General features: G+C 39.3%; 1 protein-coding gene across 4 annotated transcripts in view; it reads right to left on the bottom strand.

Annotated features, from left to right (window-relative positions):
• Positions 1-25,465, bottom strand: part of LOC136877813 (probable G-protein coupled receptor Mth-like 1) — an 84,565-nt gene that overhangs the window by 47,490 nt on the left and 11,610 nt on the right. For 3 of the 4 annotated variants that reach the window (XM_068228541.1, XM_068228543.1, XM_068228544.1), the window contains one exon: positions 4,543-4,621. The exons of the other annotated variant lie outside the window; for it this stretch is intronic. In XM_068228541.1, the coding sequence (XP_068084642.1) occupies positions 4,543-4,621 (79 nt within the window). The remainder of the gene's footprint in view (positions 1-4,542; positions 4,622-25,465) is intronic. 4 annotated transcript variants of the gene reach the window in all.

Here is a 25,465-nt window from a genome sequence, read left to right as displayed (position 1 = left end):
GGATGAAAATTTTCAAGGGTAGTTTATATAGGATAGAACGAATATATTTACAACTTACAAGCTATTAAGACTTATAAAAAAATCTTCCTGCAATAAAATAGAGAAAATACACTACTTTTTCTCTTATGTAAACTGTAATCTTCCCTTTGTAAAAACCACAAATAATCGTCCATAATCGGAGGATCCTACCTTTTTTGATACCGTTGCTACATTGTCTTGGTGAAATCGCTCTCCTGGCTCATCACTTATAGCCCCCAAGTTCTCAGGAAAGAAGTCCAAATGCGAATGCATCCTTGGGATTCCCTAAAAATCCTTTGACAACATATCAAAAAAAAATCCATGCTTGTAAATCCCTAGGGTTAAGTTCTTTCAAAAATGCTGTGCTTCGAAAGTTTTCAAATTTGTGGACAGAAAAATATTCCTTCCTTTAATTTATCATCACTGATTTTAGGTAACAGAGTCTTTAACTATTGAAAGGCTTCTCCACTCTTATTTAGAGCTATCACTAAATTTTTAATCAGCCCTAGTTTCATATGCAGTGGCGGAAGAGGCACTTTTTCCCGTTGCACTCGTGGAGGATATTTAATATTATGTTCACCAAGAATAGAACCTTTTCTGATACGCCCGTCCTTCACCATATAACGCTGTGCTGTTGCTCGACTGTCCCACAAACATAAAAAGCTTCAAAAACCCTTCGTGTAATCCAAACAACAAAGCTACTACTTTAAAATCCCCACAAATTTCCCAGCGATTTTCATTATAATTTACTAAATTCAAAATTAGTGACTTTTTTTGTTTCCTTTATAGCGACTGAATGAGCCACTGCAATGGAAGTTTTTGTATTGCCATTGTGTAATAAAACTGCTTTTAAGCTTAATTTAGATGAATCGATGAAGAGTTTCCATTCTTCTGGATTGTATTCAATATCTAATTCATCCATCAGACTGGTCACATTTTGCCACGCACGAACAGAAATTTCCATTGCAAAATAAGTAGTCAGCTTATCATTTCATTTTCTGAACTCTGAAATCTTGGTATCTCTTGCTAATTAGTTACATTCTCGTAATCTAAAACCTAATAGTTTAGCATGTTGCTTGGAAAGACCTAAATCCCTCATTAGACCAGTAAGTTCTTCCCGACGTATCAGACGAGGTATTTAATGATGTTCGGAAATGTAGGTAGGCTCAGCGGAAGTTGAAGGGTAGTCTGAGGATTCGGATTGTTCGTGTTCCTCTTCAACACTTAGTATTAACCACTTCTTCTACCTGGATATTATGCTTGTAACCAACAATCTTTTCCTACCGCTGACTGAATACTTCTGTCTTCTGTAGACTCTCACATACACATTCCCCTGATTCCCGGAATATCTTTCTTTTAGCCCTTTTCTGATTTAAAATAACCTTGCATTTTTAACTAAAATTTGTATGACTGAAAATTATGCTTCCCATTATTTTATCCTTAGCTGACTTCATGGCTAGATTCAATTTCCTAATAAGTTCCTTCAATTAATCCTTACTTTCACAAACATTTCTACCTCTATTTCTTTCCAAATTGCACCTCCTCCATAGTCTCTTCCTGTCGTTCGCATTACCTTCCCAATGTACATTTGGCAAATTGGGATTTCCTGCTATAATAACGTTCCTTTCCGTGTCGTTTCCCACATAGCTGATTATCTTACCAAATAATTCTGAATCAACGTCTTCGCCACTCTTTCCATGTCTGTACACTATCAAAACATCAAGTTGACTATTATCATTAGAGATGAGTCTTACACCTAGAATAGCATGTTTGTCATCTTTAACTTTTTCGTAGCTAAAATCTTCTTTCACCAGAATTATTACCCCCTCCTTCATTCCTAACGTATCTCTATGATATACACTCCAGTTCCAGGAGAAAATTTCTGCACACATGATATCATTTCTCAGCCATGATTCCACTCCTAATACAATATCCGGTAAGTACATTGTGACGTTATGGACAACACAGCACGTACATAAAATTATCAAACTGTGGAATCAACTGCAAAGATGTACATATTTAATTTATGATAGGGCATTCTAAATTGTAATGCGTATATAAAGAGTTCTTAGTCATCTTTTTCATATTATGACCTTATTTCCTTGTATCACGGCAATAATGAAATCTGAACGTGTTAAATCTTAAGTAATGTATTAAAACATCACCCCCATCAATAGCTTGCAGTAAATTTCCAGTAGCCGGAGGTCAGGCGACCGGACCCGCCATGCTAATTTTAGCCCTTTACCAAGAAAAGGACATGAACAAGATTAGGGAGTTACATAGTTCCCTCCCTATTCTGAAGAGACAGAATTCGTCAACTCCCACTTTTTGAAACTGTGTCCCTGACGCTCAAGAAAGCCCGCGAACTTGCAACCTATGTGAATGAACGTTACGATTCAAGATGATGGAAACCCAGCGATGGAAGGAAGAAGGGATAGAACATCAGATCTTACTGGATCATGTGATATGAGAGATGAAGGGAAATTCTAGAGCCTATATACTTAAACGACAAAGTCTTAATACGGGAACATCGTAATATCTTAATGCGACAAAACCTTAATATCGTAATATAACATCTTAACATCGGTTTGTCTGAGGTCTTAGCGTCTGTACGTGTTGTCGTCTGATGGTCATGATAATAGAAGAAGGTATTTCTTATCGTCTAATACGAGAGAGGACAGGGAAGATAACAAGGCGAGGTTCTCCGTTTAGGTCACAAGTCCACTTCACATCTGAGTAGAGCACTACTCAAAGTTACTTCCATTGAGAACTGGCTATCACAATGACGAGAGATAAAGTTAGCGAGAGACCGGTTTTGACTTATCTGGAACACGAGATAATTTTGTTATATCTTTAGTTACGGTACATTTCTCTAATACGGAAGAAGAAAAGTGTATTCTCTGCATGAACGTAAACCAATGTGGGTTAGATAATGAAATTAGGGCTCAGTACCACAGTATGTAATGAGTATTATAGGAAGTGTTAAGGTCAGGAAAGTCGTTGTCCAATAAGTGGGCAATGCACGAATTGGAAAAAGGACTGGTACTTACTACGAGAGATGACAGCGGCAGTACGTGAGGACCATCAAACAACAGCTCCCACATGAACATGTCCAGATACGAGAATTTACAAATAGTGAGCTAATGGCTTAAATTACTGCAAGTTTCTGCGTAACAGTTTCTTTTATTAAATTTTATTTCATTCAATTTTCGTTTTCCTTCCGTATGTTCAGTTTTTGAAAATACGTCGTCACGTTTATCATTCTAATAAATAGTTAATTTAAATGTTACTTGCATAAATTCCTATTAATGATCTTTAGTTTCCTAGTTTGAGTGTGCTTAATGGTTAGTGTTCTCTCACTCCATCACTTGGAGTATCTAGAGTCTCATTACTTATTGCTATTAATTATCAACTATTGTCTTCAAGCTATACGTTTGAAGACTGACACCCAAGAGATATTGTTCATGGAGAGTTAAATGAGCGAGTATTTATTTTTATTGAAATTCAGGTGACCCAGCTCGTGACAACTGCACCCATTGTATCATTTCTCAGCCATGATTAAACTCCTATTACAGAATCTAATAAGTACATATCAAATTAATTCCATTCATTCCTTTACAATACTTCTACAGCTCATCACTAACCATTTTATGTTTTTCCTACTTAACTTCCAGATCCCTGTACCTTTATCACTGCTATCTAGTTTAGCCCGTTTTCCTGAATGCTCCTTCATATAAACCTCCTAAACAAACTCCGTAACTTACACGTACCACTACAGTTCAATTGAAGGTCATCTGAGCGCAGATCCCTATCTCTTATCCAAACATTACGATCTAGAAATCTCATTCACGGTTTACCACACACTCACTCCATAGTCACATTTAAATAGCCGAACACATTCTAGTCAGTATCCTTCTGATACAATATTCAACTGATATCAATCTCCGCTTTCTTAAATTTCACCCGTTCTGCATTTACCAGATGTCACAAATACCCAACGATGTTGGTACTTTATAACTGCTTGCCGCACCTTGCCGGTACCAACGTGAAAAACTACCACCTTCAAATTTCCCTCCTTCTTCTCTCCTAATTTCCACAACATCTGCCTTAACCTAATTCAAGGATAACACTTTGCACTGGTTCCCTTTCCTCCACACACTTTCCCCACATGTCTAGCAATGGAATCCCCCATGACCAGAACTTTAATCCCACCCACCTTATATGATCCCATCCCCTCCTGGATTGTCCTATCTTACTTACGGCTGCAGAAACTACTTCCTCCTCCTTTTTCTCCCTCCTCAGGGCACAGAAAATACCTATAACTTAATTTTGGTACTGTTCGTTTTTATTCTTCTGTTACTTGAATTTCATCCTGTCGATATTACATTTGAATTAGATTTGACACTCGACTCCACCGGCTTGAAAACCACGATAATTGGAAGTTCTTTACATAACAGTAGCTAAAGTAGAGACTCTAACAACACACCAATATACACTGTGCATTAATTATTACCGTAGTCATACCTGAACGTCAGTGCCAAATCGATGCTCATGATATTGCCCCAGAAAGAAGCAGCTAGGTCCCAATAGTGCAAGTTGTAGGCTGAAACAATTCATAAAATCAAGTTAAGAACCCAATATGAAATCAGAAGTAGTTAAACAAACTTGTATTGCTTATTCAATATTTTTTTTTTTAGGAGTCAAGTGAGTTGGAACCTAAGACGTCTGAAGGCCAGGTAGGAAATATGAAACTGAAAGGCATAGCTGATTTTAAGTATGTAGAATGTACGTTTCCCCCCAGATGGTGGCATGTTAAATGAAATTGTATCAGGGTGCAGTGAGCTCGGCGTGATTATTAATGCATTCGGTGGGAAAGAACACTCGGGCGAAACTATCTTTACAACAGTTTGTTCAGACTGACTTTGCTGTACGGGAGTGGAAGCTGGATGGAGGCAAAATACCTTCTTCACAAGTTAGAAGTAACTCATATGAAAATAGCAAGAAATGACTCCTGGTGCAATCAGGAGGGATCATTGGCAGGAGAGTGCTCAAAATGAGGAAATAACGGCTAGATTTGTACTGAACACGCTGTATGATGGTGTTTGTACTAACCACCTTACTAGGTGAGGATACATATCAGATGTAAGGCTTTTCAGGCGTTTGCTCTATTAACCAGCTTTTCGTCTTAAGTCTGACACTAGACTCGTCAGAGTGGAATGTGTCAGACCCTACCCACTGACGCTGGGTGCATGCAGGTGAGCTTATCAGAAGCCTATTTATGAGGCACAGTCCGATAACTGCATATGGGAGATAATTCTCCACAATGGAATTATTGCTCGCCTAGCAGTGGGCAGGGTCTGACACATCCCACTCTGACGAGTCTAGTGTCAGACTTAAGACGAAACGCTGGTTAATAGAGCAAACGCCTGAAAAGCCTTACATCTGATATGTTTTTGACATGCTCTGTTGGTGAAAAATATCTAATTCCCTCTATGGGAATTTAGAATTTTCCATTAGGTGAGGATATGTGCGGCAAAAAATGGGTAGAGGTTACCTAGGTGATTAATGGACTCGACTATGAAGGGTAAGAGAAGTAAAATTATATCAGGACGACGATGTATAGGCTCAGTTTTTAATTACGTAAGGATAAGCCTTGTGGAACTGAGGCACAGTGTTAGTTAAAAATTGAGTATTGTGGAGGCAAATAATTAATCAACAGGGGGTTGCTGACTGAACGATCCAAGGCTTAAGTGTATATATGAATCTCTATGTATGATTTCTCAATCACTCAATCACCACTGATCTGCATTTAAGCCAGTTGCGCGATTGGCAGATTCCCTATCTGCTGCTTACCTAGTCCTTCCTTAAACTTCAAAGAATTTGGAAACTTATCGAATATCTTCCTGGGTAAATTATTCAAATCGCTAACTCCTCTTCCTATAAAAGAATATTTTCCGCAATTCATATTCTTGAATTCCAGATTTAACTTCATGTTATGATCTTTTCTGCTTAAAAAGAAACTGAAACTTATTCGTCCACAAGTATCATCTCGCCACTGACAGCTCAGAACATACCACTTAGTCGACCAGCTCGTATCCTTTCCCCCAAGTCATTTCAACCCATACTTTGCAACATTTCTGTAACACTAATATTTTATTGGCTATGTATGTATGTATGTATGTATGTATGTATGTATGTATGTATGTGTGTATGTATGTATGTTGAATGCTCAGTCTGTAGGCTGGTTTGGACCTCAAAAGCTCCAACAACAACCGTCATAGGAGGCCCAGGAGTCACTGAAGAGGTGTACCAGGGAAATTAGGAGTGCAGCAATAAGCCAAAATAAATAGTTCAGTATTTGTTTGGATTTTATCACTTCTCGAATAAAGTAATCCTGATGAGGGTCCAATATACTGGAATCACAGTCTTTCTTCTTTTTGCAATTTGTTTTACGTTGCACCGACGCAGATAGGACTTATAGCGACGATGGGATAGGACAGAGCTACGAGTGGGAAGGAAGCGTCCGTTGCCTTAATTAAGGTACAGCCCCAGCATTAGTCTCGTGCGAAAATGGAAAACCACGAAAAATCGTCTTCTGGGCTGCCGATAGTGGGGATCGAACCTACTATCTCCCGAATGCAAGCTCACAGCTGCGCTAACCTAACCGCACGGCCACTCACTCGGTGAATCATAGTCTAATTGTGGTCTTAACAGAAACTGCTATGATTTCTTTTTTACATCCTTACCACAACCCCTAATTTGCCCCATGACAATATGAAAAGGTCAGTAATCATTACTTACGATCCCGTTTATGAGAATGTATTTAGTTATATTAACCAATAAGTAGTTGCATAGATCCCCATGAGGTTCTTCCACCCCGTCAACGCAGTAATTAAAACCGAGAGGAATGTTTTTCTTGGTGAAAAATACACTATGATATTTTACCCCGTTTACTATTATACCATTTACCACCTGTTTATCTCACGATAATGTGGAGTTCTTTTTGCACTCGCTGAAAATACTGAATACAGTATTACAGCTTTATCTATGATTCCAGCTCTTTATTCATATCATTTATATATAATAATATGTAAGAAGAATATATAAGAAGAACTCCTCGCTTAATGATTAAAGGATCAGATAATGCTCTCAACCTATTTGAACTATCTGAGTTCTATTTTCTATAAATATATTTGGCCATTTAGTCGCGATGTTGTCTAATCCAATTGCACGCATTTTTACAGCAGCCTCCCAAGATCAAACCTATGGAAAAATCAGGGACAGGTCAATAAAGATACAGTCCATTTGACCTCCTGAATCTGAAACGCTTGCCATACCTTGCTGGAAACCTAAAAGTTGAGCTTCAGTGGAATAATGTTTCTAAAACACAAACTGCTTTATCTCAAACCATTTGTAATTTTGCAAACATGTCTAATATAATAGGAAAAACTTAAAACGGTTTTTTCTATCATCCTTCTCAGTTCAATACGGACAAAATGAAATTCTTAGGTTTAAATGTCTAATATATTCAGAAAGAACGCTTTCCTAAAGCTTACATGCAACACATGGCAAACTGATGTCCTGTAATTATCGGCTTTATGTACATCACTCTTTTCTTTATGCACATATACTGCAATAGCAAAAACATTACCTTCAGTATATCCCCTGAACTCTTACCAGTTCCAGCAGCTTTTCTAGTTTGCATGGTTTTTATATTATTGTGAACGCATTTGTTGTCATAGGTAAATGTCAACACTTCGTTAATAGTCATTTCCTCTATCTTCATATTGTCCTCGTTTCAACCTTTACATACTGTTTAAATAATATTTCTGATTCCTTCAAATTCTAATATGCACTGTCCCTTGTTCATTACTGAATTCTGGAATGTCCTTCCTCGAACCCGTTTTTGCATTTAGGTACATTTCCTTCCATTTTCCACTAAAATGACTATTACTTCCAATTATGCTTGCCATAATGTTATCTTTAACCGACTTCTTCAGTTGGTTTAATTTTTTGGTATGTTCCTTCAACTTCTCCTTACTTCCACAATCATTCCTCATTCTATTTCCTTCCAGCCTGAACCTCCTACTTAGTCTCTTGACTTCTCCTACAATATAGTGGGTACTTAGCATTCCTTACCACCTTTAAAGATACACACCTGCTATCACTTTCCTCAACAATTGCTTTAAACCCAACCCGCAGACTGTTAACATTTTTCACCGATCATAAATACATTTTAAAACTTCCTCATGCCTTTGTTAGCAACCATATGGTACTGACGAAAAATCCCACTTTTACAACCTTCCTTTCCATCGCAATTTATATATATATATTTTTTTTTTTTTTGCTACGGGCTTTACGTCGCACCGACACAGAGAGGTCTTATGGCGACGAGCAATTTATATTTAACTACAACGAAAACTGCTTCATGATAATTTATACTACCTCTCCGTTCAATTTATCTGGTTTTACTAGCACCACGTCGAGAGTTTTCTTCCCTCTAGTTAGTTCCATGCTATATTAACTTATTTACCATTTGTTTGTCTTTCTTCCTGTCATTCACACTCCCTTTCGAATTTATATGTGGTGACTTAAAATCAACTGCTACATTAACGATTTCTGTGTCATTTCTCACATATTTAATTATGTTATCAATTAATTCAGCATCAGCGTTAGCATCACCTTTCGTAGGTCATTAATGATGTGTGGATGTGTCGCACCCTAAATCCTGTCCTTAATGTGCCTAGCTAGCTCCCTCTGGGCGTGGACTGTCCGGATAGGCCCTGGAAGTTCACTCTAATAAAAATCAATATAATGGACAGGATCGGATGGGACATAATATATGGATGATATTGAATGGTAACTATAGTATATCGAGTAAACTAGAATTTATTTTGCTGCCCAAAAGTAATGAAAATCATTCCAATCATAACACACAATTTAACCAACAACTTCATATGTGAAAATAAGGCCAATCGGGACTCACGCCCCTCTCAGATAATTGTTGTCAGTTATTCTGATCACTTGGTACGATATTTCAAGGCGTGGAGTGATCAAATTTGTTATCAGCCATATGGTACTGACGAAAATATCCCACTTTTACAACCTTCCTTTCCATCGCAATTTATATTTTACTACAACGAAAATTGCTTCACGATTATTAATACTATCTCTCCGTTCAATTTATCTGGTTTTACCGGCACTTGGTTCCTGGACCATTTACTTCTGTCTTTTTACGTAGGAGAAAGACAGCTTCCGCAGCGATTTAACACTGTCCCAAATTACGCGGGTTCCGAAACTACACAAAACATACAACACATGGACACCAGAAAGGACACAACTACCCCCACCCCTCGAAGATCACTGAATTACGCCATGAACACTCAAGGCCACACAAATGGAATGAACCCACGACCACATGTGCGAAGCTACACACGCACACAATAACAAACCGATCAAAGCAACGAAGTACGCGGCACCTAAACACGTATGATATAACACCACCCAGAAGAAATAACACATGATAACAGAGACTATAGTCGAGCGTGAAATAAAGGGCTAGAAATACAAGAGTGCTCCTCCACTGGAAGTGAACGGGATTCGAACCCGCACCCTGATGTATCATCCCTCAGGACTTTCGGGCATTCAGTGTGTACGAGTGGCCACTGTGGTCATGCTGTGAAGATAATCCGTTCCGTCACTTGTTTACAGCAGCCCTACACAGTAGTATAAGACAGGGTGTATCCTAGCGTCCCATGTTTCTTTCACCACCCAGCTGAGAAGTGTGGCGTTTATTTCCCTTCGAGTAGCCGGTGAGCTTCAAGACATCAAGGCGCTCCTGAAACAAATAGCTATAACTGGCACACTAGTGAACCATACAAATTCTTCTCTTACAACTCTCTCTGGGGATCCCAGCTAATATAATCTCGGGCATGTTACTTCCGTATTCATAACACGCACGGTTCACATTACTCATAACATCTATTTCAATATTTCACTAAATATCTATAATTTTCAGCCTATATTCATCCACATATTCCGCATTATTACTTTCTGTAGGTTACATTGTATGGCCTCAGCACATTCCCCCACTTAGTCGTGGATGGTGTCATTAGACTTCACTCGGTCCTCCGCACTAGAGAGGAATATCATAACTATCCGTCACTGCTGTCAGATCCCCGTGGATGCAACTTCGGACTCTCCACATTGAGACATAGAGAAACTGTGTCCTCCTCATGCGATGGTACCTGGAACGTTACGTGTTGCCCCTTATCTCCCAGATTACTAGTTCGATTATCAGGAGGGCAGTAAGGTCCCATTCATAAAGACGACCTCGTTAAATAAAAAGTTGGTATATGTTATATCATGGCAACTAAACACTCGTGATTACACAACCTTTACATAATTTACACTCCCTTAGGCCAGCCATAAATTAAAATAAAGAAAGAAGTGCATTAATGCGGTCTCATTGCTGCTAACAAAACAAAACAACTCGCTGTGATGCAGCGTTAATAACTAAGATGTAGGGCCTATACAATAGTTACAAAGCTGAATGGGAAATATTAGTCTCCTGAATAATAATAATAATAATAATAATAATAATAATAATAATAATAATAATAATAATAATAATAATACCGGGCGAGTTGGCCGTGCGCGTAGAGGCGCGCGGCTGTGAGCTTGCATCCGGGAGATAGTAGGTTCGAATCCCACTATCGGCAGCCCTGAAAATGGTTTTCCGTGGTTTCCCATTTTCACACCAGGCAAATGCTGGGGCTGTACCTTAATTAAGGCCACGGCCGCTTCCTTCCAACTCCTAGGCCTTTCCTATCCCATCGTCGCCATAAGACCTTTCTGTGTCGGTGCGACGTAAAGCCCATAGCAAATAATAATAATAATAATAATAATAATAATAATAATAATAATAATAATAATAATAATAATAATAATAATAATAATAATAATAATAATAATAATAATAATAATAATAAAGACTTATCTGGTCCCCATGTCGTGCCGAATATTGGCTCCGTATGGACCACCATTCGTGGTCTAGTGCATTATAGTGCTAGTGATAACAACAGAGAAGGTCTTGAGATCCACCTTGATGTCAGTAATCATGCTGTTTTAGGTTTTTGCTTGAAGTGCTGAACGCAGTTTCGCTGCGGCGCAAAACAACGGTTCTGTTAATAACGACTCCCGAATCACGTTCGTGTACTGCCAGAATGTTACAGTCCGCAATTACCGCGCGGCACTTGAAACTTGCGGGATTCTGCTTTGGCAGACTATCAGTAAGAGTTTGGTAGACTCACTCGTCCGATTGGATTAATTCTGTCCAATCTTTAATTATAGTGAGTGAAATTAGTCTGTTTACCCACAAACAAATTTTTATTTTTCTAGGGGCTTTACGTCGCACCGACACAGATAGGTCTTATGGCGACGATGGGATAGGAAAGGCCTAGGAGTTGGAAGGAAGCGGCCGTGGCCTTAATTAAGGTACAGCCCCAGCATTTGCCTGGTGTGAAGCAAATTATTAACTCGCACAGTTAGTTTCATGTTCACGATAATTATTGCTCTGGCTATTCGAGCTCTTCTTAGAATACACATATCCTAGTAATTTGTTCTTCCCATGATAATTCAGAAATTAAAGTCTCTATCGCAGTGAAATTGAATAAAATTTCAAATCACACTTTGTTAATAATTCCGACTTCTCGACTAGCGTTACGCACCTTGAACACGGGAAGCTTCTCTACCGTAGGGTTTTAGAGGCACCACCCCCTCTACTGACGCAGCGTGAATCCTCGGCTAACAGACGCCTCGATTTGTTTCACGGACCTACTTTCTCTTAACGGTCTATCGTAACTTAGCAGTTTCTGGTAAGTCGCTGAATTACAGTATGTTATCTTCAGGCATTACTCCATAAAGTTCGTCTTAGCTAATTTGCCGTGTTCCGGCCCTATGCACTGGATGTCAGTCACACATTTTGGGGGTTTCCAACCCAAGAGCCTATCATACTTTTCTCTTCACAAATGGTAAGAATAATTCACCTAACCATTCGACCAAGCGTGGATTTTTGAATTTACCAATGTTTCACGCTTACGGCCGGTGTTTCTCTGTCACATAATGACGCGTGACGCTTTCCGCATTTTTAGCTGCACCTGAGGAACACATCAACTCATAGCTCTGGGCTTCCGGTTCACGAGCGTGCGAGTGTATCCTGCACACCCAATGTGCTGTAAATAGGTTGCCGCCTGGCAGGGTTCTGTATACTTGTATGTAAGCATGTACGTATGTATGGGCACCGTATATTATATCTCTTTTGTAGTTCTGAGTTTTGGAAGACATAATTTTAAATCATGGAGTATGTACGAAGATAGGTCTATAAATAAATAAATAAATAAATAAGTAAATAAATAAATAAATAAATAAATAAATAAATAAATAAATAAATAAATAAATAAATAAATAAATAAATAAATAAATAAATAAATCAGGACTGATCTACGCTTTGATCTATCGCCCAGGTGGCATAGATTTTTCTGAAAACATTTTGAAGAATTACCATATTTACCGTATATGACCTTTCGCAAAATTTTGAATGGACTAATTACTCTTCCTATAAATATCTACGCAAATTTGACTTCGTGAATCCAACTTTGTCATAATGTCATGATCATTAGTACTTTTATGAACTGCATTCCAATTTATTCGTCTACTTGTGTAATTCCACGCCATCTTTCCACTCAAAGGTCAGAAAGTACAGCTTAGTCGAGCAGTTCATCTCTTTACCCTCAAGTATTCCCTTACCAAAATTTGTAACATTTTCGTAGCATTGCTGTTTTCTCAGAAATCACTCAGAACAAACTGCGTTGCTGTACTTAGGATCTTTTCCAGTTCTCGAAGCATGTAATCCTGTTGAGGGTCATATTCACTGGAACCATACTATAATTGGGGGTCTTACGGTTAACTTATATCTCCTCTCCTTCACGTCCTTAAACCTAAGTACATTTATTACCATGTGAAGATGTCTGTAACCTTTATTTGCAATCATATTAACAAACGATGATGATTTGTATTTATATTAGAGCCTTGGTACTTCGCATTAGGTACTTTCCCTTCATCAACACGGTAAGGAAAACTCGGAGGAATTTTCTTCGTGTTGAAATTTACTACCTGGTTTTTTCACCCCCTTCATCACAATAACATTGTCTGCTGTCCAACTCACAACATTATCAAAGTCCCTTTGCAATTGATATTGTACAACTGAAGAAAAATATCCTATTATTCTGTATCTGATTTGAATTTTGATTTCTTACTAGCAGATGTACCCCTGCTTCGCTACGGTATTCTACATTGTATTCGAATATCGAAGTAAATACTGTACATGCAGTAAATAACATTGTCTTAAAATTGCATGTCTCTTATCGTTATTCGAGAAACAGCATGAGAAGGTCCCCACACGTTGTTTCCAATGTAAAGTGTTTGTTACGGATTGGTGATATAACGTCAGGCTCACATGCCTACTGCCATTCACAATCGAGATGGGAAGTTTACATTATAATTGCAGGCCCCATTGCTTACTGCGCGGTCACTATCGATTTGGGGAGTTTTCGTTAAAATGGCAGCCTCCCTTTCCTACTTCCAGACAGATAAGAGCTGAGGAGTTTTTATTATAATGGCAGGCAGCTACCCCACTATCAGTCGAGATTGAGTTGCGCTGTTCTCATTATAAAGTCAGGCCCCTTTTCCTACTGCCAGCCAGCTTACTGCCAGTCACACCAAGTTGGTGAGTTTCCATCCAAATAACAGGCCACTATGCCTAATGCCAGTCACATTTTAGATGAGGATATTTGCTTATAATGGCGGGCACCCTTGCCTACTGCCAACCACAATCGGGTAGGGGAGTTTTAAACAAAAATGCATGCTCCCTTGTCTTCTGCGAGTCAAAACGAGAAGTGAACTATTCATTACAATGGTAGGCCTTACTTACTAATACCAGTTCTACAGGAGTTGGACCCCATTCCCACTCCCAGTCAATGTCGATGTGGGAAGTACTGATTACAATAGCAGAAACACCCTTTCTCGATCGCTACAAATCGACATCAGTGAATATATATAGATCGACATACGAAAGTATATGCGTGTTTACAATATTGCAGACATTCATTTACAGATTAACAGCTGCTGAACGTACGACATATCGACAAAGGATTCTACCATAAGACGCCGGATTTAGTGGCCTAAATGGCTGGTCCTATGATACCTCATCTATTCCTGGGTCAGGTTGACTTAGGAACGTTGAACAGGGTAAAGTTTTTGTAAGATTATCTCACATTGCATTACTTTTCGGATAACTATGTGACAACTACATACATAACATTTGGCTTACATGTGGCTACTGGGTGGTCCAATTTTCGTGAACAGTTTGATGATTCTATATTTCCTATAAGTGAATGAAAGTATGTGTTATGCATGTGAAAAGTCCAAATCGATTAATAGAGAAAAATCAAACGTAAAAGGGATACAGATACGACAAAAAGTCATAAGACCATGTAGATCATTCCAAATTGAACGTAGATTGTGCAATCCGTTATGTGATAGGACTTTCCGAAGGTGTGCACCATCATTAAAATTACCTCCATATTTCTATATTCTTCGGGGATAAAAAGTGTAAAATTAAAAGATCTTGGAAGATTTCCGTCCGTTACAGGCCAAAACGTATAATTTTGCCAATTTCATTTTTTTTTTTCGTCTGGCAGATTATGCCGCAATCTGGATTTTGGGCGAGGAGGGCAAAAATTAGGACTTTCAGGAAACTAAACCAAAAAATATGCAGATGGTCATTATCACACCTTAAACGGGTAGCTGTGCGAAAATTTGGCCAAAATAGTGTACAGGCACACAATCGTTACGATTTTATTTATATAGATAGATAAGGAATCTACTCCACGTACAACACCTTTTGGGCTATGTCCGCTGGACATAACCTGCAAAACTGACCATTCATGGTATCTCCCTTATTAATCCTCCTGACCAAAAAATTTACATGAAAATAAAGTTTTAGAGATTGAATTCCATCATGTTTGGTCGATTTCCAGTCAGGTTGGTCTTGTACTGTATATATTGTGGAAAAGTAAAAATCACCATTTCGGTTCCCTATAAACCCGATGGGACTTGTACCGAAATACGGTCCGTTAATGATATCTCCCTTATTAATCCTCGTATCGAAATGATGTACATGAGGAAAAAGGTTTAGAAATTAATTTCCATTAAGGAAGGTAGATTTTCATTAAGTTTGGTTGTGTATATTTTGTGGGAGTACGAAATCGGGTTTCCGTTTCGTATAAACCCCCAGTCAATTCAGGGATTTAGAAACAATATTTGCCCTAAAACCTACCCATGGACAGGTGGATTGTAAATAAAAGGTTTGGTGGGAATATATCCAGTAGATTCTAGCACTCGCGTATATACGGAGTAATTAAAGAAGAAAATAATACAGTTAAGAAAGTTGAAATTAATAGAAAATGGATTATAATTGAGGACAGCCGGATAACGACAAATACGTAAATGCCAAGTGAATGTGTTGGAAAATCAAATGCTCCTCAATAAATTATTCTGGTGTGAGTTATGGATATAAGGAAGTGGTAACAGAGGAGATATTTAGGCGCAGTGATTCTTAGGTAAACAGATAAGAAGATGACTAATGGTGTTATTACTTAATCTATTCGAGGACGGTTATAACCTCAAACGATATTCCGCCAATATCCCGCAGAGTGGCAGATTGACGCCTCTCTTGACTTTTACCCGAGGAAAAAGCAGAAAAACCACGAATTTTTAAAGCATGATGAGGAAAATGGCATTACCTTACTTCCCTGCTGGCAAGCAGTCAGACACGTTGCCATGGTAACCTGTAGGTTCGTTGTCGGTCTGTCGGTCACTCAATGCAGAGCATGTTACACGCAGTAAAATAGTAAATTTCTCCTACATGTGAAGAGTAAGGTAAATTATGAACATAACGAAAGTTGTTTATAATGAAGAGGCGTTTCACGTACTGTCCACGGAGCTTACAGAAAATCAATAGTATAAGAGAAAATGGAGGGAAACCGTTCTGGTTTTCCTATAAACCCCCGTCTATTCAATGATTATAAAATGATATGCATATCGAAACCTTCCCCGGGATGAGTATACTCTAAATATGAAGATTGGTTGAGATCTATCCAGCCGTTTCGACGTGATGGTGGAACAGACAAACAGACAGACAAACAAAGAGACACGAAAAGTAAAAACCACCGATTCGGTCTTGAGTTGACCTAAAACGGACAAATATCTGAAAAATTGGAAAAAAAAAAGAAATTACAGACAGCGGACCCCGTACAACTTTATTTATATAGATTTTTGCAAAACGTTTCCTTCGTGTTATTACTTTGGAGTTGTTCCTTTTTCCCCTTAAATGTAATAATATGTCTTTCACGTTATAGAATTTGCACCTGTTTGAAGCACAAGTTTATATGTTTCTGTAATAACGGAATTTATGTACTTACTATATCAGCTTTGACGTCCGAATCACCCCATACTATCATGCTCTCTAATGGCTGAAGCTTTATAAACGTCGGCAGTTACACATTTTACCGATGGTTTTTAGATTGCTAGCTTAAAACTACCCGTTTTATATTCCTCATACAATAAATTCCTCACTTTATCATTTTTTTGCCACCTAAATGCCCGTTAGAGCTCCCATATTTTTATCACTGTCCACCGCACAAATAAAATTATTAAATCATTTGTGGTGATCAATGCCAGATTATGGATTTTACTGCCAGCTCAGGTCAAATAAACCAACTCGTTATCAAGATTTAAGGTCGCTTGCCAAGACTAACTGCTGAGGACAGCTGGCTGATTTTTGAAACCTGAACGAGTGTGTGTCTGATGATTAGTAGGATGTTTTCTCCACCATTTAGTAGAATTTCGAATTAATCATATGAAAAATTCGTACGATTATCAAAAAGAAACTCACGGCGTGCAAGTTCGCAGATTTGCTAATAGAGATTTGGGTTATTAGTTACCCAGGATCAAAATGAAATTTACACACAAAATAAAATTTTACAGGAACACGCCGGTGATCCCAAAATTTGATTTACACACAATCAAAGACTCCAAAATAACAGAAGAATGGGAAGAATAACCTGCAAAAAATTTGGAGAAATTTCAAACTATGATCATCGAAACGGCGAAAGATCTCATCCCTCTTCACAAGAAACCACTCTTGGTAAAATCAAGAATGTGAAAGCGCACCGGATGAAAGGTGAAACACATTTCAAAACTACAATTATTGTAACGACGTTGGTTTCAAACCTGAAAATGTCTGCAATAGGAGGAAATGGAGGAGATGTAGCAAAACAGTGGACAACATACTTTGGGATAAAAGCTAGGAAAGAGAGAGATTCAGGATCATGAACTGCATATTTTTATTTATTGATTTATTATTTTGTTTATACTTTCCCTCAAAGAATGATCTTTTTTATTTAAGCTTTCAGTGTTTCTCATACTGTCCTCTGATAATTTTAATTATGTGATCTTCAATTTCAATATTAAATGTAACTTAAACTATATCGACTTTAGTATTATAAATTTAATTTGCAATTTATTTAAATTCCATTAATTCTAGTTATTTAGTTTTAAATATTTAAATATTTCAGTCTTTCATTTTTCATTATAATCAAAATGGGGTTAAGTGTAAGCGACTGCCTGGAGCCCTAAATTCACCAATGAACAAGGCACTAAAAATAAATAATAACAATGGTTACGACATAATGTTAATAATAATAATAACAACTTAATAGTAATAATAAAAACCGTGCCCACGGGGTGAGATCGTGTGTAATGGTGCTACGCCTTATATCCACTTATACAGAAGACCTACGCTTCGTTCGTGCCTTCTAGAGAATATTTGAGGCTTTATTTTGAGTGCTATATGTGTGGTAGTGTTATCCAGTGAATTTACTTTCGTTGAATAATACATTTGTGGTCATATTTATTATTAATTTTATGCCGTAATTGTCAGCCATCCTGTCAATTGCTTTATATGTTCCTTCGATAAAACTATGCAGAGAGTCACTCGTTAAATTTGGCTAAAATATTTGCCCCAACTTTCAGCCATTTTATTTTATCATTACTCCCATGGAAACCACGAAAAAGATATGCACTCTACTTATTATCTCGGCGTTGCCTAGGTCACACAGCCTGTCAGTATCGTCAGCCATTTTTAAGACGGGAAATATGAGGCTTCTGTATACTGGGCAGCATATTACAATAATATTACCTGGTTAGCTTGCGTGGGGCTTTAGCTCTGAATTGAGTAAGAGCTAAGCACAACCCCGCGTGAGACGCTGGGAAGGGTAAACCTCAACTCCAACACGGCGCGTCCCAGTGGCTGACAGGGAACGCTCCTGTAAATATGCAGGACTGGTGTGAAGGGTAACACTTCGCCAATAAACACTCTAGGATTACCTGAGCTGAAGAGAAAAATGGTCAACGGCCTCGACGACAGAAGAGGATATACCCAATTGCAGAGAGCGTAGAAGAACCGATTCACATCCACTTCGCGTCCAACTTAACAGCAAGTAGCCTAATCAGCGTCAGTTCACCAGAGGTACGGCTGTAAACATGCTCCAGGAACTAACAATCCCTGGTTTTACACCACTACCGAAAGCTAGAAGATTGATTACAAGCAATCATGCCTCGTGTAAGTAAAGACAACATTACCCCAGGTGGACGATCCACCCACGCATAAGTGGTAACCGACCATTCGGATTCTTGGGAGCTTGGACTTCTACGAGAGAGCAAGTCGGAGTGCTCTGGTAAATTTCCAAGGCAAACACACACTTACATTGGCACATTCAACATTCAGACACTGATTCAAACAGGAAAACTATACAATCTCACAACAGATCTCACGAAGCAGAAAATCCAAATTCTGGCCCTGCAAGAAACACGTTTTACGGATTCAGAAAAAAATTGACTATTGCACTGACTGACAGAGCAAATGCAACACCAAGAAGGAGTGGTTCGAAAGAGATGAAAGTTGGGGAAAAAACAGAGACGGCACGGACGAATAATTGATGTTTATTTCAAACCGATATGCAGGTTACTCAATGCGCACGGCATCGACTCAGTAGGATGTAGGACCACCGCGAGCGGCGATGCACGCAGAAACACGTCGAGGTACAGAGTCAATAAGAGTGCGGATGGTGTCCTGAGGGATGGTTCTCCATTCTCTGTCAACCATTTGCCACAGTTGGTCGTCCGTACGAGGCTGGGGCAGAGTTTGCAAACGGCGTCCAATGAGATCCCACACGTGTTCGATTGGTGAGAGATCCGGAGAGTACGCTGGCCACGGAAGCATCTGTACACCTCGTAGAGCCTGTTGGGAGATGCGAGCAGTGTGTGGGCGGGCATTATCCTGCTGAAACAGAGCATTGGGCAGCCCCTGAAGGTACGGGAGTGCCACCGGCCGCAGCACATGCTGCACGTAGCGGTGGGCATTTAACGTGCCTTGAATACGCACTAGAGGTGACGTGGAATCATACGCATTAGCGCCCCAAACCATGATGCCGCGTTGTCTAGCGGTAGGGCGCTCCACAGTTACTGCCGGATTTGACCTTTCTCCACGCCGACGCCACACTCGTCTGCGGTGACTATCACTGACAGAACAGAAGCGTGACTCATCGGAGAACACGACGTTCCGCCATTCCCTCATCCAAGTCGCTCTAGCCCGGCACCATGCCAGGCGTGCACGTCTATGCTGTGGAGTCAATGGTAGTCTTCTGAGCGGACGCCGGGAGTGCAGGCCTCCTGCAACCAATCGACGGGAAATTGTTCTGGTCGATATTGGAACAGCCAGGGTGTCTTGCACATGCTGAAGAATGGCGGTTGACGTGGCGTGCGGGGCTGCCACCGCTTGGCGGCGGATGCGCCGATCCTCGCGTGGTGACGTCACTCGGGCTGCGCCTTGACCCCTCGCACGTGCCACATGTCCCTGCGCCAACCATCTTCGCCACAGGCGCTGCACCGTGGACACATCCCTATGGGTATCGGCTGCGATTTGACGAAGCGACCAACCTGCCCTTCTCAGCCCGATCACCATACCCCTCGTAAAGTCGTCTGTCTGCTGGAAATGCCTCCGTTGACGGCGGTCTGGCATTTTTAGCTATACACGTGTCCTGTGGCACACGACAACACGTTCTACAATGACTGTCGGCTGAGAAATCACGGTACGAAGTGGGCCATTCGCCAACGCCGTGTCCCATTTATCGTTCGCTACGTGCGGAGCACAGCGGCGCATTTCACATCATGAGCATACCTCAGTGACGTCAGTCTACCCTGCAATTGGCATAAAGCTCTGACCACTCCTTCTTGGTGTTGCATTTGCTCTGTCAGTCAGTGTATATTTTTGAAATATTCAAAAGTGGAACAAACAAGAAAACTGGCAAAGGAGCAGCAGTGTTTGTCAAGAGGTGAAACCCATCAACAATAGTCTTATGAATTATTTAAAAATGAAACACACCAACAAAAGCCACACCTTTATTAATATCCATGCACCAACAAATGATGACAATGAAAAAGCCCGGAAAACCGGAAAAATGCTGGGAAGAACTTGAAACGGAGATGGCCAAAATCACAAAAGGTGAAGTGGAAAATCTACTCGGTGATTTCAATGCACAAATTGGCAGAGAACGCAAATACAAAAGGACACTGGGTGACTATCCGGCTCACAATTTTATCAGTAAGAATGGCACATGTCTCATTGGGTTTTGGCAACAAAACAACTTGAAAAGTATGTCAACTTCGCTCCAGCGAACCCCGAAAAACAACAATCATGGCGATCACCATCCACCAGTGAGGAGAATTTCAGATTGATCATATGGCAATTTCGTACGAGTACCAAAAGGAAGTTCACGATGTGCAAGTTCGCAGTGTTGATAACATCGATTTGGGTCATTACTTAACCAGGATCAAAATGAAATTCACACACAAAGGAAAATTTAAGAGGAAAACGCCGGCGAACCCAAAATTTGATTTACACAAAGTCAAAGACTCCAAAATAACAAAAGAATGCGAAGAACAACTTGCAGAGTACTGGGAGAAATTTCAAACTACTTATGATCATCAAAACGGCGAAAGATCGCATCCCTCTTCACAAGAAACCACAACACCCTTGGTGAGATCAAGAATGTGAAAGCGCACTGGAAGGAAGGAAATAGGCATTTCCAAATTATAATTGTAACGAAGTTGGTTTAGAACCTGAAGATGTTTGCAATAGGAAGAAATGGAGGAGATGTAGCAAAATAGCGGACACCATACTTTGGGATGAACGTTAGGAAAAGGAGAAATTAATAAGAGGACCCAAGAAAAAGAGTTTCGTTATAACTGTAAAGAAAACACAATAGATTATTATTTATTGTTTTGTATATATTATTAAGTTTGTTTTGATTTCATTTGATTATTATAATTCATTACGATCATGAACTCCACATTTTTATTTATTGTTTTATTGTTGTGTTATAACTTGCTCTTAAAGAAAGTAATTTTTTAATTTAAGCTTTCAATCAAAACACCCTTGGTGGAATCAAGTATGTGAAACTCCGCTGTAAGAAAGAAAAAAAGACATTTGAAAACTACAATTGTAACAAATCAGAAGAAGCGCAGAAGTATTTCTTCGAAGTTCGCACAAGAGCATCTAAGTTTCTAAAACAATATAACGGAAGTACGTCAACAATCAACTGAAGTCAGTTGAAGAAGATTTCAAAAATTACAACACACACGATTTTTACGAGATCTTCGTGAACCAAATTAAAGGGTTTTCTCCAGGGAACCTTTGCTTTCGTAAACAAGATGGTAAATTGGCCTTAACACATAAAAAATGCCAGTAACTAACTACGTATTCTTCACAGCTCTTAAATTGCCCAGAACCTACAGAGGTATTCCCGAAAATATAGCCAGAAATCACACAAAAAATCGTCACCACCAACACAAGGAGAAATGTATTCACACATCAAGAAACTTAGAAACAACAAAGCATCCCAGGATGACGGAATTGTAGATGAACTTTTGAAAAATTTACTCCCAAATTTACTCAAAGAAATTACACAAGAAATTCAAAACATTTGGCAAACTGGAAAGCTCCCGGATGACTGGAAGTTTGCTATAATCCAGGGCCTCTCAAATGCCCCAAAAGTCTTGCGTGCTAACAGCGGCGCAGAGTTCCTGTGCACATTGCATCGGTCCCGCTCGGCACGGCTCGGTCCAACGCGTCGTCCCTGGGCTATTCGGCTAAGTTCGGCTCAACTCGGCACAACTCAGCTCGGATTTCGAGCGCTACGGAGCAAGTGAGGAAGAGGGAGACAGGCGGAGTGAGCGAGACAGGCATGGGGAAATTGAGAGACAGCGCTATTGCTCCAAATCGAGGAGTGTGGGTCTGCACTCTGATCAACCAAGCGAAGTCGTCTTTTGCACCGTGCAGATTGTATGCACCAGGCGCATGCACCCTGAGAAGCCCTGCTCTAATCCATCCACTAAATAAAAAGTGACAAATCAGATATAAATAATTATAGATGGATCTCAGACAAAAACACCTCGTATGCGTATTTTCAGATTTCGAAAAGGTTTAAGACAGGCCCTCACTGTTCCCAATTCTAGAAGAGAGGGGACTAGATCCCAGAACTCAAGAACTCATAAAGCAAACACTGACTGGCACGAATTCTAAAGTGAAATTTGTGAAGGAAATCTCAGAACCGTTCGACATTCAAACAGGCGTGAGACAAGGTGATCAGTTCCCTCCTTTTCTGTTTAATGTCGTCCTAGACAAGGTTAGGGAAGAATTGGGAAAAATATCTCAAGAAATATGAGTTTTGGAAGTCAATTCGACTGGTCTTTCCCAAGGATAACCTCTACATACCATACCTGGCTCTTAAAGATGATCTGGCGATATTAACGGAGGATGAGGAGACTGCCGTTAAACAGCTCGAGATATTTAAAGGAAGTGCAGAAAAGGTGGGACTGGAGATATCGTTCGAGAAAACTAAGTTCTTATGTTTAAAGACGGATATGAAGAGCCTGAGAATAAAATATGGTACAATTGACAGCGTCTCTTAATTTAAATACCTCGGAGAATTTATCGAACCGACAGGTCTTGAAAAGAGCTCAAAACAAACCCGTCTCCAAAAACAACATTAGTGTTAGACCGAAACAACTACAACAGAAAAACCATGTCAAGATATACAAAAGTTCGGTATTACAACACAGTCATAAAACCTACAGTCCTTTACGCAAGTGAAATATTGGCATTAAACAGAAAACAAGAACCTGAATAAATCAAAAACATTAGAGAGGAAGAAAATCTTAAGAGAAAGATGTACCTAAGGCGGTTACAGGTTACAATCAATCAAAACATCAGGAAAGTTCTCAAACACCGAAACTGACATTAGGAAAAGACGAATGAAATCCTTCGGTCATCTTACTAGATTACCAGAAAATCGATTGACAAGAAGGATAACAGATTATGTAACTTCACTTAAGAACTCAACACCCTGGCTTAACGAACTTCGAAAGAACCTCCAAAACCCAAACATAAGTTGAACAGACATTCTAGGAAGAGACATCTCTATACACAAAGTGAACAATTGGGAAGCTACACCAGAGCAACCACAACAAAAACAGTACAGACTAAAGTGGCCGGAAGAACGAAAACAAGCCTTCTCGGAAAGAATGAAAACCTACTGGAAAAACAAAAATGATCCCACAGAAAAATTGATTGAGTTATTTGCTTAACGTCTTCCAATATTAGGAGAATTCGCTAATGATGATAATAATAATAATAATAATAATAATAATAATAATAATGACAGATTCATTAGAGTTAGAAAAAATCTTGACAAAGCAGTGAATATTATGTTCTGTTATATAAAGGCTTGAACATAAGAGGTTCAAATACCACCGTACTGTGCCCGGATCGAATTTACCAAGTTGGGGTCAGAAGACTAGTATCTCAATCACCTGAGTCACTCAGACCGGAAAATCATCGAATGTTTAAAGCCTGTGAATAAAGACAAATTTAACAATGCATTTTCTTATAGAATTTCAGGTGAAATCTATATAAATAAAGGTGTAAATTGTCCGCTGTCTGTAATTTCGTTTGTTTTCCAATTTGTCAGATATTTGTCTGATTTATGTCAACTCAAGACATTAGCTTTCGTGCGTGTCCGTCTGTCTGTTTATTCGTCTGTTCCTCTGTCACGGCGGAACAGCAGAATAGATCTCGACCAAACTTCATATATAAAGTATACTCATCCAGAGAAAGGTTTAGATATGCAGGCCAGAGTAAAGTGTAGCTTCCACCGAAGTCCCAGTCAACATCCATGGCTGTGACAATATGGAAGTTGCTGGAGTATGGGTAGTGCTGAGTAATGACATTGAGAGCATGACTAGTGCATCTGAGTGTTATGAATGGTGCTGCTCATAGGGTCAGTCGTGCTGCAATAGTACTTTCTGACCCAGTGAGGAAAGCAATGGCAAACAACCTCACTCCTCATCTTACGTAGTACGCCTCATTTTGGTGCTGCCATTGGTTTTTGGGGTTTCCATATAACCGCATAACCTTTGGTAGTGCTATTTGAGGATCCAACTAGCCTCTGGGCTGATGACCTAACAGACACATGATTTATAATACACTGAACATAATGGGGATTTATAGGGAATCCCCAAAAGATTTCCTCCATTTTCTCTTATATTATTGATTTTCTGTCAAATCTCTGGCATAAGTGTGAAATGTCCCTTCATTTTAAACAACTTTTGTTCTGAGTATAATTTCGCTTACGCTTTAAATGACGGAAAATATTACTACTTTCTGCGTGTTTCATGCTCTGCATTGAGTGGCCGACAGACCGACAACGAACCTCTCTGGCTGCTTGCCAGCAGGAAAGTAAAATAGGCTAATGTCTTTTTAGTCAAAATTCCTGAAAAATCGTGGTTGTGCCTTGCATAGAAGGCGAGAGAGCCATCATGCTGCTACTCTGCGGGATATTTGAGGAATATCGTTGGAGGTTACAATCGTCTCCGAATATTCGAATATTACCACGGACTGTAGCCCATGATATCACACCGTCAGGTGTTTTCCGGCGTTTATTATAAATTGTACTGTATTTCTCTTCTACTTCTGTTTTCCGCTTTAATTTCTTGCCTCTGTCTTGCCTATTTAGGCTTAAATAATAACACCATAAGTCATATTCTTATCTGTTTACTTAAGAATCCCTGCGCCTAAATTTCTCCTCTGTTACTAAGTTCTTATACCCTTAAGTCATATCATCACAATTTAGCGAGACATTTTATTTAACAATATATCCACTCGTTATTTATATATTTGTCCTATCCGGCTGACCTCAGTTATAATCCT

The sequence above is a fragment of the Anabrus simplex genome, chromosome 7, assembly GCF_040414725.1.
Source record: "Anabrus simplex isolate iqAnaSimp1 chromosome 7, ASM4041472v1, whole genome shotgun sequence".
Classification (NCBI taxonomy): domain Eukaryota; kingdom Metazoa; phylum Arthropoda; class Insecta; order Orthoptera; family Tettigoniidae; genus Anabrus; species Anabrus simplex.
The sequence above is the reverse complement of the archived record's forward strand: the minus strand, read 5'-3'. Positions and strand labels throughout refer to the sequence as shown.